This window comes from Lutra lutra, chromosome 10 (assembly GCF_902655055.1).
Source record: "Lutra lutra chromosome 10, mLutLut1.2, whole genome shotgun sequence".
NCBI classification, from domain to species: domain Eukaryota; kingdom Metazoa; phylum Chordata; class Mammalia; order Carnivora; family Mustelidae; genus Lutra; species Lutra lutra.
This window is the reverse complement of record NC_062287.1, coordinates 104,376,724-104,393,002: the sequence shown is the minus strand read 5'-3', so window position 1 is coordinate 104,393,002 and position 16,279 is coordinate 104,376,724. Positions and strand designations below refer to the sequence as shown.

The following is a 16,279-nucleotide window of genomic DNA, read 5'->3' as shown; positions in this document are numbered from 1 at the left end:
AGGCTGAGGACGGGTTGCCATCGAGGTGTGCAGGAAGAGTGGGTGTAGGAAGCCAGCTCCTTGCCTCACCAAGCTGACATCTCAGAGCCCAGGTCACCTGCGCTCACCTCAGACCATAGTGGACCACAGCCTGAGGCAGCGAGAGCACAGGAACCCCCTCCCCCAAAACCGCCCCTGCCCACCAGGCTGCCCACCCCAGCTCTGGCTCTGTGACCTTGGGTGTGTCGTCCTCACTCCCCCCCAACCCTGCACTCTGCACCTTGTTTTTCTCCTCTGACAAAGAGGAGTCGATGACTGGCAGCCCTCTGGGGTTTCTTCCAACCCAGATACTGTCATGATATTTCTAGCATCCTGTCTGGAGAGTGTGGCACATTTCTCCAAGGAGTTTGATTCGTTTGGAGAGTGCCTTTACTTTAGTTCAGCCGATGGAAGGAGGGGAAAATGAATCTCCGGGTGCAGAGTGGAGGATGGACTTCCTTCCAGTCGGGGTCATGGTTTCCCACCTCTGTCCGCGGCCCAACCCAGCTCCCGTGCACTCCTCCCAGGCAAGGTAAGCATGCTACCAAAATTCATACTAAAGCGTGGATAAAATCCTTCCCCTAAGCTCCATTTAGAAAGAGGCAGTGGGGTGGTGGGAGGGTGGGCCGTGACCAGAACGTGACTCTGGTCCCACTTCTGACATGGCTGGAGCTCTCTGAGCACCAGTTAGTGCTTCTATAAAATGTGCTTCTATAAAGGCCAAAGCTGTGCTGGGCTTTGTGCAGAGCTGTGAGGACAGAGTGACTTCTCTGTGTCCTCCCTCGCTCAGGGCTCCGCAGGTGACTTCCAAATTAAAGGTGGGGTGCTCAGGTGAGATCCCCAAGACATGTGTAAGCTCCTTGCCCACACAGCCTGCCTGTGGCCCCCAGCATAAGTGCCCTGGGCATCTGCCAGGACTGCTGGGAGAGCCCAGACCAGCTTGGCTATGATGGAGTGGTTGGGGGAAGCCTGGAACACAGGGTGGACCTCCTAATGTGCCCGACCACCTCCTAACACAGGTGGAGGCCAGGGAAAAGCCAGGGGGTCACTTTCCTATAATGGGATCCCAGTCTGTGTCTCCCCAGGGCTCTCACAGCCCCTCCATGCTGCCTCCTTCCTGAGGCTCACCTCTCGGAGGCTCTCTTGGCGGCCATTTTCTGGCAGAAGGCATTCAGGCCACAGAAATCTACAAAATGGTGGGCGGAAACTGGGGCTTCCCTCTCGTCTTTCTCTGCTGTCCCCGTGAGCTCTTACCGTGGCCCCAGGCCCAGCAGCAGTTATGGCCGTGGGGCTTTTCAATACCCCCAAGGAGCCCCAGATTTCCCCCCAATTACCTCATGGCCAATGGCTCATGGAGCCTCATCTCAGATCTGGGTTCTGGAGGTTTCCATCAACCCTGTTTTACAGCTGGGGAAACTGAGGCTCAGAGAGGATATTCATCCAGGAAGTGATTTCTGACTCAAGAGTAGCTTCAAGGTTTTTTGTTCGTTTGTTTGTTTTTATCCCAGTTCCATGACAGCCCAGTGCGCAGTGGGTGAGATGAAAGCCTCCAGAGAATGCAGAGAACTTTCCTGAGAAATCTTAAGGTGAATGGGGTCCATGGCCCAAACCCTGCCTATTTTCCAGGGCTGGGAAAGAACATGGATTAGGAGTCATAAGGTCCGGTTAACCATCTACCAGCTGGGCATCTATTAGCTGTGTGATCTAGGAAAAGTCACTTCACCTCTCTGGGCCTCTGTGACTCCCTCAGTAAAATGGAGGTAACGACTCACATGTCATAGGGCTGCACGAAGAGATACTTATGAATTTACAGAGTGTGGCCCAGGAGGCCATTACCCCTATGATCGCCCAGCAAACCTCTTGAAAGGTATAGTTTATGTGTGTAATTTCTGTGCGCCGGTCACCGTGCTTGGCATTCTCATGAGTTTAGCTCTTCGAAGCTTCCTCACACAGCAGTGCGGATGAGTCAGGAGGAAGAAAACAGGCCCTACGGGACCAGCGGGGCGGGCTGGTCAAACCCTCCCTGCAGCCAGCCCTGCTACACTTTCGCCTTGCCTGTTGGACCTCCAGGCTTCTACTCAAATCAGCCCTTCTGCCTGGAATGCTTTTCTCCCCTCTTGAACTTGACTCACAAGAAGCTGCAAAACAGCACAGAGAAGGCCCATGTACCTATTGGCCGGCCTCGCCTGATAGTGACATATTAGGTAACTAACTAGAGTAAATGACCAAAACCAGGAAGTTCGTGTTGATGAAACACAGCTAACTAACCGATATACATTCACTCAGACCCCAGCAGTTTCTGCGTGCTCTCATTTCTGTCTTTGTGCCGTCCTTCTCCATCTGTCTAGCCCCCTGAGACATCCGTGTTCCCTATCTGGGAAGTCACCCTGTGTCTCCAGGAGGCCTGAGCTCTCCCTCCTTGGACTCCCAGCTCCTGAAGGCAGTGTAGCCCCATGATGGAGAATGTGGGTTTTGGAGACCTACGGACCTGGATTTAAACTCCACATCGGCCATCAGCCTGGGACAAAATACATAAATTTCTGAGCCTTGGTTGACCCACCTGTAAAATGGGGTGATTGCCCCAATGTCAGGGCGGGATGGGCTCAGCTTAGCTGCTGCTCCGAGAATGGAGAGTGCCCTGCAGTGGGTGGTGCTTATAGCTGTCATTGGATTGTACCTGTCGCCGCACCTATCCCAGGCTGACCCTTGGGTGTTTTATGGTCTTCCTCACGACACTTCAAGTGTTCAAGGGCAAACCTTCATATCTCATATCTCACTGTCGAATGGGGCCTGGCATACAGCAGGTGCTCAATAAATGGACCTAGATGGAGCTTCCTGCAGGGCAGGCTTTCCCGGGGCTCATGGCACCTCTCTAGCTATGGTCTCATTCATTTCTGGCCCAGGTAGGCAGGGTAGGTGCCCAGCAGACCCTGTGAGGGCTGGGCCTTGGTAAGAACAGCCCCATTTGACCCCATTTGTCCCCAAGAAGCCTTCCAGGGGACCTCAGAGGCCCCCCCGGCTGCAAGTGGGGGGCCGTAGTAGCTGGGGGAGATGCCTCATATTTGCATGGAGCCCCAAGGGCAGCCAGCCCCGAGACAAGCCAGGCCACTCCTTGTTAGGAAAGACTCAGAGCTGCTAGTCGGGACATGTAAGCTGAAGTCCAGATACGAGCTATAGACTTTTGGGCCAGTCTCAGCCCTGAGAGCCCCTCCTTTCCTCATCTAAACATGGGGTTGTGATGTGGGTAAATGAGCTAGCCCTGCAAACTGCGTGTTAACCACTAAATCCTGTATTCACATACGCAAGAGCCTTTTCCTTGCTCTGTAGCATTTATAAGCTAACATTTTAAAGCCCTGCTATGTTTGGGCGCTTTCCGACGCATTATCTAAATTAACTTTCATACCATGGTGAGGAGCAGAGGGAGAGGGAGAAGCAGACTCCCCACTGAGCAGGGAGCCCCACACGGGGCTTGATCCCAGGACCCTGAGATCATGACCCAAGCTGAAGGCGGATTTTAACTAATTGAGCCCCCAGGTCCCCCGAGGTGGGTGTTTTTATCTGCAGCCGGCAGGCAGACAGAAGCTAGAAATCAACCCTGGGTCACACAGAGCTGGGACTGAGAACCCAAATCTGATGGATTCCAGGGTCCTTGACTCCATGTGGCAAATGCAGCCTCCATGCAGGCTGGGGTTACCATGTTGTGCCAAAACGGCTGGTTCGTTCGTTCCTTCCTTCCTTCCTTTTTAAAAGATTTTATTTATTTGAGAGAAAGAGAATGAGCAGAGGGGAGTTGCAGAGGAAGAGAGAGAGAGACGTAGACTCCCTGAGGAGCAGGAAGACGTGTGGCTCTATCTTAAGACCCAGAGATCATGACCTGAGCAGAAGGCAGATGCTTAACCAACTGAGCCACCCAGACAGCCCCACGGACTGGTTTCTAACAGCCGGATCTCCACTGCCCTGCCCATAAATGGTAAAAGCCTTGAGGAACAGACACAGAGTACAAGGATTTTTCGGCTGGGTGTTTAGTGTTCAATGAAGAAAGTAGGGCCAGAGAAAGGAATGAGCCTGCCCAAGATTACCCAGCAATTGAGAGCAAGAGTGAGTTCTAAGAATCCACCCCCACCTCACCTGTCCTCCAGGTTCCTTCTCCCCATGCTGCAGGGGCTCAGTTCCCAGAGCTGAATTGGGGGACGTGAGTCTGGGCACCCTCCCTGACTTCAAAGCTCACCAAGAATCCAGGGGCTGCCTAGGGGGCCTGGGGACAGCCTGATATGGGGCCCCCGTGTCCAGGGTGTTGTCCCCTGGGAAGGTGAACAGAAGGCTTCCCTGGGCTGTGTCTGGTAAGGGGAACAGACTGTCTAGCCCCATTGTCCTTTCTCTGGATCCGTGTTTCCAAGGTGTGAGGCACACGCACAAAGGTTTGAGAAATGGTTTAGGTGGTCGCTGACCTGGTCTTATGTTAGCAACATGAAGGAAGTTATGCCCTGTATTTCCTTTTCAGCCATTCTGAGTATTTGGAGGAGAAAATCTCCCAGGGCACTTGTCCATAATGCCTGACATCTAGAAACCCTCCCGTTTGAGCAAAGGGAAAGCAGCCACACGTCTGAATTTAGTGACATTGTTTTGTTTCCATAACATTTATTTTCACCATTACTACCGTGAAGGTGATGTACAATGGCTTTATCTTTAAGGGAGCAACATGAAGTTTTCTCTAAAAATGAGCGTATTTACACTTTAAAAAACAATTAAAAGTATTAAAAGTATTAAGTAAATTGTCAGATGGCAATTCGAAAATACTGGGAAGGGGCAGGAACGAGGGCCCCCAGGAAGTGCTGCCCTTAGTAGCTCTGGTTGCCCTGGCCCTGGAGGGTCGGGGTTGGTAGGTGGGAGATAGTGCTGAGGGTGGGATGGAGGGTCTGGGGAACACAGTGAGCAGACAGGAGGTGGGCCTGGGGATTCCAGACCCAGTGCAGGGCTTAGCATGACATGGGTGGTGGTTGATGGTTTCATGGCTGTTGAGGAAGCCTGGTCTTTTCTTCCAAGCCCCTGCCCCAGAGCCTCAGTTAGCTGAATCCCTCTCTGTCTCCAAGAAGACGGCTGATGCTTCAGGCTTGGAATCCAACAGCTGGGGGCCCAACTTAATTCCTGAGCTTTCCTATCAGAAAGTGAGGCTGGCTCAGAGCGGGCCTCGATCAATACAAAGGAAACGAGGGAGTCTGTGGACTGTGTTTCTTACTCGCTCTAGATCCCTCTGTAATAACCCACAGTACCCCAGGAGCTGCCTCATCCCACATCACCACGGTGGTGACTGCTAAGCTAATGCCCCTGCCAGTTATTGACTTGGGACCAGAGATCCAGACTGAGCAGGAAGAAATATACAAACGCCGGTCATACATTATTTACACATCTGTCAGTTGCAGTCTTGCCAGCAGGGAAAGAAGTGAAAGGATGGAAGAAGAGAGTCGTAAACACATTTGTTTCATTTAACCCAATCAAGTGGTCAAGCCCCTTGAGTTGGACACGGGGGACATTGAGAATTAGGTCTGTAGAACTTGGGTCCAGAGGTCATGGGTTGAGGGACCAGCCCGAGCCGAGGGCAGAGGCTATCCAGAAGCACCATGTACACCCGTCAACTGCACATGGGAATTATTTCTTACATTAGGGCAAAACAATAAAAAAGCTGACCTCAAGGCAGTCCACAGTGATAGAGACACTCCCATCGGCTGGCGATCAGCCAAGTTAACGGCTATGAGACAAATCTTTTCTCCACGGTAAGTGGCTTTGAAGCCTAAGAAGATTCGATTTTAAAAATAAAGGTGGTGGAAGTACATGAAAACCCCTAGTAATTACACATTCATGCTCAGTGTCAGATCAATTGCGTGGAGCCCTGGTAAACAGCACTTGATGGCTGGCATTTCTCATGTGTGTGTGACCGAGTAATTGACCTCGGTTGAAATTTTAATTTAAAAATTTAAGAAAATTTGGCAATGTCTGTAAACATTAGAACACTTAAGAGAACTTAATATTCACTCTGTTTAAACGTCAGTTTTTTAGATCAGAAAGTATTCCCTGAAATCCTTAGAAAAGGCTTGTTTCTTGGAGGTATTTGCAGCATTTATAGGAGAATCAGATTCATTAAATTGGCAAATGCAGTTCAGACGATCTAAGGCAGTGCTCTCCAGTAGAAACATAACCACAAGCCACATAGGCCATTTACAATTTTCTAGTGGCCATGTATTTTACAAGTCAAAAAGGAGAAGGCAAACTGAATTTTAATGATAAAATGTGTTTAACGCAACCTATGCAAAATATCGTTTCAACACGTAATGCATAAATAAGTTATTAATGACACACTTGAGGTTTTTTTTTTGAACACAGCTTCAAAATCTGCTCTGTATGTCACCTTCCCAACCCTTGTTCACTCGGACTACCGTGTTTCCCAAATGCGTAATCTGTTGGTCGCTGTACGGGATATCACAGATCTAAGGGCACTTAATTAGCTGCCTTTGTGAGCGGTATTTATTATTTAAGGACGTTTATTCCGTTCGAACTGATCTGCTGAAATATTAATCAAAGGCTCCCTGAGAGTCACTGTTAAAAATTACCGGACTTATAAATAAAAATGAGTTTCGGATCGTGAATTTGCAAGTTAAGGAAAAAGCCAGATTTTTAAAAATTTGATTGTTCAAGAAACTTTTAAAGTAGTCACAAATGGCCTTCCTAGTGCCCAACAGCGGCCCCCAAGGACCTCACCGACCACGGTTCAGATGGAATTAGAGTCACCAACCTCAGCATGGCCCTCAGAGGAAAGGTCTGGTTATTTGTTACTATTTCACACACAGAATGTCAGATCTGATGAGCCCTTAGCAGTTTTCTACCCCAAGCAACCCATTTCACTGGTACAAAAACCAGATCAGAGAAGAACGCATGGTGAATTAGAGGCCAGGCCCAGGCAATGCCCCGGTCTCCTGACCCCACCCTGTCCTCCCTAACCAAGGGCTTCAAGTTCGCTCTTTCTGCCCCTTTTCCCCAGTTGGCTGATCAGGAAATGGATGCACAAACCTGGAGGGTAGGGAGACAAACTGGTCCTGGACCCAGGCCTCCAGGGAGCACCAGCAGAATGAGACAATGTGGTCCCCCCAACCCCACATCATTCATCAGTCAGCACACACCCGAGCCTGAGGAGAGAACAGCCCAGAATCTAGGCCAGCCTGGCCCAAGAAATAGCTGTCGTGAGGCCCTGGATGGAGCCTGGCACTGGTACTGCAAAGGAGAGCAGGCAAGGAGAGGCAATGACCGGGTCTGCCAGGGCCCGGAGGTCCAGGATAACCCTCCCAGGGCCCACAGCTCTCGAGGTGGAGGCCCTGGGACTCCTTCTTGAGCCTCATTCTCCCAGCTCCCTTTCCTCCCTCTTCTCCGTTGTTTTTCTTTCCTTTTTTTTTTCACTCCTGGGAAGCCCTTGCTTCCTTTAGGCAACCTGATCTGCCCAACACACTGATTTCGCCAGGGGGAACCCCACAAGCAGATCTGGGGTCCACCTTGCCCGCCGAGGGCTGGATTCCGCTGGGGTTGGGGGCCTGTTGGACCTGGGTGGAGGGGAAGGACTGCCCGGGCAGGCGGGAGGCCTGCCGTGGCATTCCCTGCCCCATTCCCCAGGCTCTGGAGCACAGGGTCCTGCCTTCCCGGTCCTTCCTGCCAGGCTGTAGTTCCCAGCAGGAGACACACACCACCGGGGACCCTTCAGAGACTTTAAAGAAGCAGCATTTAGTGCAATGAAATCTCATGGTAGGGAGGCTCCTCCCTGCTCCAAATGCTATCAGTCCCCCTGGAAAGTAAAGAAGAAAATGACAGTTTGGGGACAGGGTATCTCTATCGTTGTCCCCCATGTCCCCTTCAACAGGGAGCTCAGGTGTAGGCTTCAGGCTTCGGGGTCTTTGCATCCTTTTAACTTTTTGCTAGCACGTAATAGAAATTGGTTTCCATCCCCATTTATTTTTATGTTTACCTTCACCTCTTACTTATGACATATGATGTCAGTTTTCCACTTACAGTAGTGACATAAAGTTTCCTCTCAACACTTGTTAGTAACAAGGAAGGCCATTGACTATAAACGTAGTTTCAGAAACATGAAGTAAATGTCCGTACAGAGAGTGGGGTGGACCAGGCAGGAGTGTGAGGAAGGGACGTAAAGGACTGGGGGTTAGGGACCGTGCCTCCAGGAGACCCTTCATCTCACTCTTCTGAGCTCTGTGGGGGCCCTGGGTTCCCACCTGCTGTCAGGCACCACTCAAGGCCAGTTCCCCGGGGCTCTGGCAGCAGACCCCTTGGTCCCAGACTTCATTCTGAGCCAAAGCTGGTGGCTGGGGCTCATAGAAAAGGACAGAGGGTGGCAGTGATGGAGGTGGAGAAGGATGGACGCCCCTCTGACCATCTGTCTGTCTTAGCTCGGGGCAGAAGGTGGTTGAGTTCCAGGTGCTCTTGGCAGAGCCAAAGCCAAGCCACCCCACATGGAGCCAAAGGCTCACATGTTCCCGCTCCCACAGTGAAATGGCTTTCCCTGAATCAGTGTGGGGTCAGGAGCTCATGCCTCTAGATAGAGGTAGAGAGAAGAGCTGCCCGCACCCTAAAAAGCTCCCCAGTTCTCCCCATTCTCCTAGTCAACTTGGGTGCCCCACCCGACGGGGACTCTCTGGGTCTCCTTCTGAAAGCAAAGTGAAAACACTTGGTATCTCCACTGCCAGGTGGGCCCAGATTCCTGGGTCCAGAATTCTATTTCCATGCATTCCCTCTGTCCCCAAAATGCAAGGTTCTAACAGAGGCAGGATGGGCCCCTGCTCAGTTCCGGCCAGACTGGACCCCAGAGAGGCCAACAGCCTCCAATGAGCACAGCCAGCCCCTGAATTTTCTGGCCACCTGATGTCCCAGCCCAGATTGCAAAGGGCCTTGGCACCCAGGAGGAGCTCAGGATGGGGGAGGAAGAGCTATCCTGTTCATTTTTGCCCTAAACTACCCCTACTCTGGCTGCACTGGAGCCATTGGCTGTCCTTAATGTCCATTGGCTTCCCTGAGTTCTGTTTCTGGACAGCTCTACTGTGAATGGTAGAAGCCTAGTGAGTCGAGAGCCTCAACTTCAGGGTTGAGAATACAATCACCAGTGGTCCTACTTCTCTGAAAGGCAGTCTGCTCCCTACTGAGAGTTGCCAAGAAATAGGGCTGGGGGAGTTCCCAAATCTCTGGTGGGAGACGTCTCCCTCCTCAGACCCTGGGGCCCTCTGTGGAGACACCACTTCTGCTGCCCACACCATCTCATGCCTGGGAGTCTCCTAGCACTGTCCAGGCATAGCCCTGGCCCCTCCGGGAGTTTCCTGGACCCTCTCCAGGTCCCAGTCGCCATTGCCAGAGCTGGGGCCTTCCTGGGACAGTCTTGGCTAGAAGGCTAAAAATGTGAGTGAGAAAATGACCAGCAAGGGGGCCAAGAGGCCAGGACCCAGATCCTCCAGCACGGGTGGCAGGGGTGGGAAAAGGGGCCCTACCTGAGAGGGCTGCTGTCAGCAATCCAACGATCACGGAGAAGAACCACATGTCTGGTGCCATCTCTGACTGCTATGAGTGCCTGCCCACAGGAAGGGCCATCCTGGGGTCCGGAGGGGGATGTGGCTGCTATGAGCTCCTCGTACCCGCCCGGACCTTTGCTGCTCCTGTTTATAACTTTCTGTCTGCAAGACAGAGAGCACTCCTTTGCACGTATGAGACCAAACCCAGCCTGTGAGTGTCTCTCACGCCTCTGCGCTCTACTTGTGGTTTTGGTCTCCAGGAAGCCAGGCTGGTATCACAGGGGCTGAGAGGGAGAGCCCAGCTGCCTCTACTGTGAGCCCACCCAGCCTGGCTGAGCCCAGGAGTCACAGAGTAGGACACACATACACATACACACACACATTTCTTCCTAGTGTCTCCTAAGGAAAAGGGAAGTGAGAGCATGCTTCCTTTCTGGAGACCTGATTCATAGTAGATGCTCAATCAATACATGTGGGAAGAGGGGACACATGACCCAAGGCCTTTCCTGGTCCCCGGAAATCCAGCTCTTCTGGGATAAAACCCCAAGACTTAACTTTCACCCTTGGGTGTGTTAATGGCTGGGCAGGAGGGTGTGGTCTTGTACTTTTGAGAAGAGAAAGCCTCAGATTCCCTTAAGAGAATTGTAAGTGGAGAAGACCTGAGAGATGGTTGGTCCCCATCTCCTTACAGGCTGGAGGTGTCCCCTGAGAAGACACAGGAGACAATAGGACCCCCCCATTGGTGAGCATTGGGCTGGGTGTTCATTCCTCAGGCATGGGGGCTGGTCTAGGAAGGATGAGCAGTGTTTCAACAGACAGAGGTGGTGGAAGGCCTCTGGAAGGGCCAGAAGGAACAGCAGGAGCAAAAGGCCAGGCTGCTGGGGAAACGTTGAGTTGTTCAGTTGGTCTGCTGTGGATGCTGTGTGGGTTTTTATTTTTTAAAGGTTTTATTTGTTTTTTTAAAGGTTTTAAAGGTTTTTTTTTAAAGGTTTTATTTATTTATTTATTTTGGGAGGAGAGGCAGAAGGAGAGGGAGAAAATCCCAAGCAGACTCTGCACTGAGCATGCAGCCCGAGTCAGGGCTCGATCTTACAACCCTGAGATCATGACCTGAGCCCAAAACCAAGAGTTGGACGCTCAACAGACTGAGCCACCCAGGTGCCCCTGGTATGTTTAATTTACCACTGTACTCCTTGTGAGGCACACCATAGATGCTGCATGAATGTTGCTGAGTGAATGAAGGGACAGATAACTTAGTTTGGTTGTATAAGCAGGACCCTCAAAGAAATTGAGTCCAGAGGAGACTGGTTCCGTCCTGGCCTTTCCCTATTGGACCTCATCTCAGCTTTACCTGTCCTGGCCTGACACTTGCTTCCTCCCCGTTTGACTTCATTTCCCCATCTGTGGAATGGGGAGGATTTCTTCATTGAGTCCCAGTCCAAGGGGCCATCTGATGTTGCAGGTTTGGGAGCCACAGAGAGCTAAGCCCCTCTGCCTTAAACCTGGCCCAGACCTGTGGGGTGAACCTAACTCTGGCACCAGTGGAGGCTGCCCTCTTGTGGAAGGTCACTGGTAGCACAAGCCGCTGATGGGGACCTCCATCCCCTGGATTCACCTCCATTCAACTGATGCTTAGGGGAGACTTTGGTGTGGGGAACTCTGGTATGGGCTCTGTGGAAGGTGAAGACAGGAGACGGTATCCATGCCCTCGAGGAGCATGGCGTTCACAAACCCAGGTGACCAAATCACAGGTCGGTGTAAGAGAACACAGCTAAATGGGCTGGAGAGGATAGCTAGGCTTCCATTTCTGACAATATGATAAGCAGCATATACTGAAAGTTCTCCTGATACAAAACACACAAAAAAGAGTGGGGAGGGGGACAAAAATATTGTAAAAATTTTTAGAAATGCAAGGTTGAGGTGGCAAGAAAGTAATGATAATTATCAGAGCCTAAAAGAACAGGAAAGCACAAATCCAAAGAGATCATTGAGAGCAGAAGCAGAGGTTGTGCTGAGGTGTCTGCTGATCACAGGTGGCCAAGGTTTTCAGTGTAATGAGACAAAACCTAGAGCCCAAGCAAATGAAAAGCAAAATCAGAGGCCTACCTCCTGCAGCAAAACAGTGAAAAACAACACCCACAGTGAATGAATGAAGAAAGAAAAAAACTCTCAAAGGGATCAGACAGAGAATGTGCTTGGCTCAGCATTGACTCTGAGTGGAAGGAAAAAAGAATGCTAACCCTAAATGCTCTTAACCACAAATCCACCTGCAACTGGGTCTGAGAGGGAATTCACAGCCCTTGTGAGCCAGAAACACCACCACCACCACCACCACAAAGAACAACAGGAGAATTTAAAGCAGATAGCATGGGGAGCCTGGATGGCTCATTCATTATCTGCCTTTGGCTTGGGTCATGATCCCAGGGTCTTGGGATCAAGCCCTGCATCAGGCTCCCTGCTCAGTAGGAAGCCTGCTTCTCCCTCCCCCACTGCCCCCCTGCTTGTATTCCCTCTCTTGCTGTCTCTCCCTGTCAAATAAATAAAATCTAAAAAAAAAAATAATAAATAAAGCAGATAGCAGTTCCCAGGGCACTTTGCATAAACAAATGCAGAAATCCTCTCTGAAGTAAAGTAACTCACCTTAAACTTATGCCTCAAATAATTCCCACAGGAAAGTTCCCAGGAATATAAGCTCACTTGTACAGGAAGAAAGAAAGAAAGAAAGAAAGAAAGAAAGAAAGAAAGAAAGAAAGAAAGAATAAAATACAGGACATAAGTGTATTAATTAGGGTTTTTCAGAGAAACAGAATTAATGGAATTTATGTGAAATTAAAAAAAAGATTTATTCATTTGAGAGAGAGAGAGAGAGAGAGAGAGAGAGAGAGAGAGAGAGAGAGTGTGTGTGTGTGTGTGTGTGTGTGTGTGTGTTGGGGAGGGGTGGAGGGAGAGAATCTTCAAGCAGATTCCCCACTGAGCACAGAGTCTGACACAGGGCTCAATCCCATGACCCATGAGATCATGACCTGAGCCAAAACCAAGAGTCAGATGCTCAACCAACTGAACCCCCATGGAGCCCCCATATGAAATATATTAAAGGGATTGTCTCAAGTGATTTTGGAAATGAAGTCCCAAGATCTCATTTGGCAAGCTGGAAACTCAGGAGAGTTGGTGGTATCATTTCAGTATAGGTCCAGAGGCCTGAGAACCAGGAAAACAAATGGTAGTTTCCAGTGAGAGTGTAAGTTGATATGCAGGGGGAATACTGGTGTTAACAAGAAGATGGGCAGAGAGAGAGAATTCTTTCTTACTCCTTTTTATTCTATTCAGACCTTCAGTGAACAAAGCACATCCACAGCAGGGAGAGCAATCTGCTTTACCCAGCCTTTTGATTCAAAGCTAATCTCACTTTGAAAGCCCCTCACAAACACACCCAGAATAATGTTTAACCAGATATCTGGGCACCCCACAGATCAGTCAAACTAACACATAAAAGTAACCATCACAACAAGGCACTGTAAGTGAAAATTGCACAAAGCAGTAAGCAACAGATCCAGGCCATCAAACAACTTTGGCTACTGGACTTACAGTACACATAATATAAAATAAGGATGTTTCATATGCTTAAAAAAATAAAGTTGGTAATTGAGGCTGCAGATAAGGAACAAGAGACTATAGATAAGGAACTAAGTGACCAGGAAGATTTAGAAAAAAAAAAAAACTTCTATAAATGAAAAATATAATCTTCAAAACTAGCAATCCAATGGACAGATTAAGCAGCAGATTAACATAGTAGAAGAGAAAACTAGTGAGCTGTACAGTAGGTCTGAAGAACTCTCCCAGAATGCCGCACAGAGTGACAAAGAAGTGTCTAAGAGAAGACTATGAAGCAGAAATTAAGAGACATAGAGGATGGAACAAGGTGAGTAGGTCAAATCCCGGACTGATGAAATACATGGCCCTCAGATCCCAGAAGCTTCCCCAACCCCGCCTTGTTAAATAAAAAGAAATCTCTCTCAATAAAACTTGGGAAGTGGAATAATAATAAAAAGGAATAAAAATGTTTTCGTACACGCATCAATCAGTAAATAGATCTACACTAGTCACTTGTGCAAACAAGATTGCTACTCCCCGGAAAGAGGAACTGCAAAGTAGACTTACAGCTGACTTTTTCATGTTAGATAGAAGCTGGAAGACAATGGAACACCATCTCAAAGTGCTATGAAAACAGTCGACTTTAACTATGCTCCAGGAATGAGATTGAACAATCTACAGAAAGGGAGAACAGATTTGCAAATCATATATCTGATGAGGGGTTAATATCCATAATATGTTAAGAATTCATACAACTCATAGCAAATAAAATAAAATAAATCTGATTTTAAAATGGGCAGAGGATTTGAAAAGACATTTTCCGAAGAAGACGTTTGAATGGCCAACAGACACATGAAAAGATGCCCAACATCACTAATCAGCAGGGAGATTCAAATTAAAGCCACAATGGGTTATTACCTCCCACCTGTCAAAACGGCCATTATCAAAAGGACAAAGGATGTAGAGGATGTAGGGAAAAGGGACTCTCTGTATGCTTTTGCTGGGAATGGAAATTGGTGCAGCCACTATGGAAAACAATATGGAGTTTCCTCAAATAATTAAAAATAGAAGTACCATACGACCCAGCAATTCCACTTTGGGGTATTTTTCTGAAGGAAATGAAAACACTAACTCAAAAAGGTATATGCAGCTCCATAGTCTTTGAGCATTATTTACCAAAGCCATGATACAGAAACAACTTGAATGTCCATCTGTGAATGAATGGATCAAGAAATGGTTGGGTGCCTGGGTGGCTCAGTGGGTTAAGCCTCTGCCTTCAGCTCAGATCATGATCTCAGGGTCCTAAGATTGAGTCCCACATTGGGTTCTCTGCTCCATGGGGAGCCTGCTTCTCCCTCTACCTCTCTCTCTTTCCCTCTGGCAAATAAATAAAATCTTAAAAAATAATGCCGTAAGAAGTCAGGACAGGAAAGGAAAAGAAATGAAGGACAAACAGAATGATGGTAGGTTTCCCGGCAGAGGGCACAGAGTAAGTCGAGGTGGGACAGCATGGGAGGAGTGTCCCTGGGAACTGATGTGACACCCCTAAGTCACCTGTGTTTCATGGATGTGACCCTCTGAGCAGGAAGAGTAAGACACACCTGGCTAGGTACCCAACTCAATGAGCTCTTATTATTTTTCTGAGAAGGGGGTGACTGGGGAGGGGCAGAGGGATCTAAGTCTTAAGCAGGTTCCACGCCCTGCATAGAGCCCAATGTGGGGCTCAATCTCACAAACTTGAGTTCACGGCCTGAGCGAACTCAAGAGTTGGATGTTTAATGACTGAGCCACCCAGGTGCCCCTTAATAAGCTCATTTTTATTTATAACTCTTAGAGCCAAGACCTTTTTTTTTTAAGATTTTTTTTTTTTAAGTAAACTCTGGGCCCAACATGGGGCTTGAACTTACAACCCTAAGATCAAGAGTCACATACTCTGACTACTGAGCTAGCCAGGTGCCCAGGAGCCAAGCCCTTTTGAACTCAATTTGCAAGGACACCTAGTGCTCCCCCATGCTGTGAACAGCCCAGGCATCTTTCATCCAGACTGCGTCTCTCTTCTGACCTTGGCCCAGCAAAGTGGAACATGCAACATTATTGAGGGACATAAGTCTGCCTCTCTGGCCAGAAGGAAGGGGAGCCCTAGATCTGCATCCCCCTCCCCCATATGGCACAGGGGAAAGCCTCCTGCTGACTGACCCTAGTGAGTGCCCCCTATTATGACCCATGCTTCGAGTGGAGTCTGCCCTGATTCTCACAGCAGCGCAGGGAAGCAGGGGCTCTTCCTAACACGCCCATGCAGATCAGGAAACTGAAGTTAGAGACACGGTTTGCTCAAGATCCCACAGCTAAGATGTGGAGTAGAGTTAGGCTCCAAACTCAGGTCTGTCCACCCCAAGACCCTGAACTCTTAACCACAGGCAGTTCAGCTTTTAGCATGAATGCTTTGGCCGAACCATGGCCTCTCTGGCAGGAGGGCTCTGGCTGTATGGGGCTCTGAATCTTGGACCAGCCCTGCCCCAGCTCGAGTCAAGCCCAAGTCCTGTCTCTGGAGTCCTGAAACTGTCCCCACTGCAGCACAGCCAGCTCCTTGTCTTTCCTGAGGTCCAGCATTTTCTTCCACGGTCTAAACATCCAGCGCCTAAATGTACATACATTAACCGTCGTTACTTGGTCACTCATTCAACACAGATATGTGTTCTAGGTGCCAGGGACACAGCACTGAACAAAACAGACAAATGTTGCTGTCCTTGTTCACACCATAAACAACAGACGTAACAAATAAGTAAATTAGACAAGAAAAGGAGTGGAGCTGAGTCCCGGGTACTAAGAGGGTGTGTAAATAGAGGGTCGGCTTGCCCCTCTCAGAAGAGCCTTGCTTGCAGGAGGGTCACTAGGGAATGTGATCCCAGGGAACAGAGAGGAACACAGAGGGGTGACAGAGGAGAAGAAGGACAGTCAGCAAAAGGGCACACCATTGGGTTGGCCCCACTCTAGCGGGTAGTACTGGATATCAGACTTAGGAGATGGTTCTCAGAATGGTCTGCCCCAGGGACAGCCCCCATTCCCGACTCCTGCTGCACTGCAGCTGAGGGAGAGAGAAGTTGGCTTCCTGTCCC

General features: G+C 49.4%; 1 protein-coding gene across 4 annotated transcripts in view; it reads right to left on the bottom strand.

Annotated features, from left to right (window-relative positions):
• The window catches only part of CD6 (CD6 molecule), a 38,014-nt gene extending 28,240 nt beyond the window's left edge, over nt 1-9,774 (bottom strand). For all 4 annotated transcript variants that reach the window (XM_047693669.1, XM_047693670.1, XM_047693672.1 and 1 more), the window contains exon 1: nt 9,552-9,774. In XM_047693669.1, coding sequence (XP_047549625.1) covers nt 9,552-9,612 — 61 coding nt within the window. In that variant the 5' untranslated portion in view covers nt 9,613-9,774. The remainder of the gene's footprint in view (nt 1-9,551) is intronic.
• Nucleotides 9,775-16,279: the final 6,505 nt, after the last annotated feature.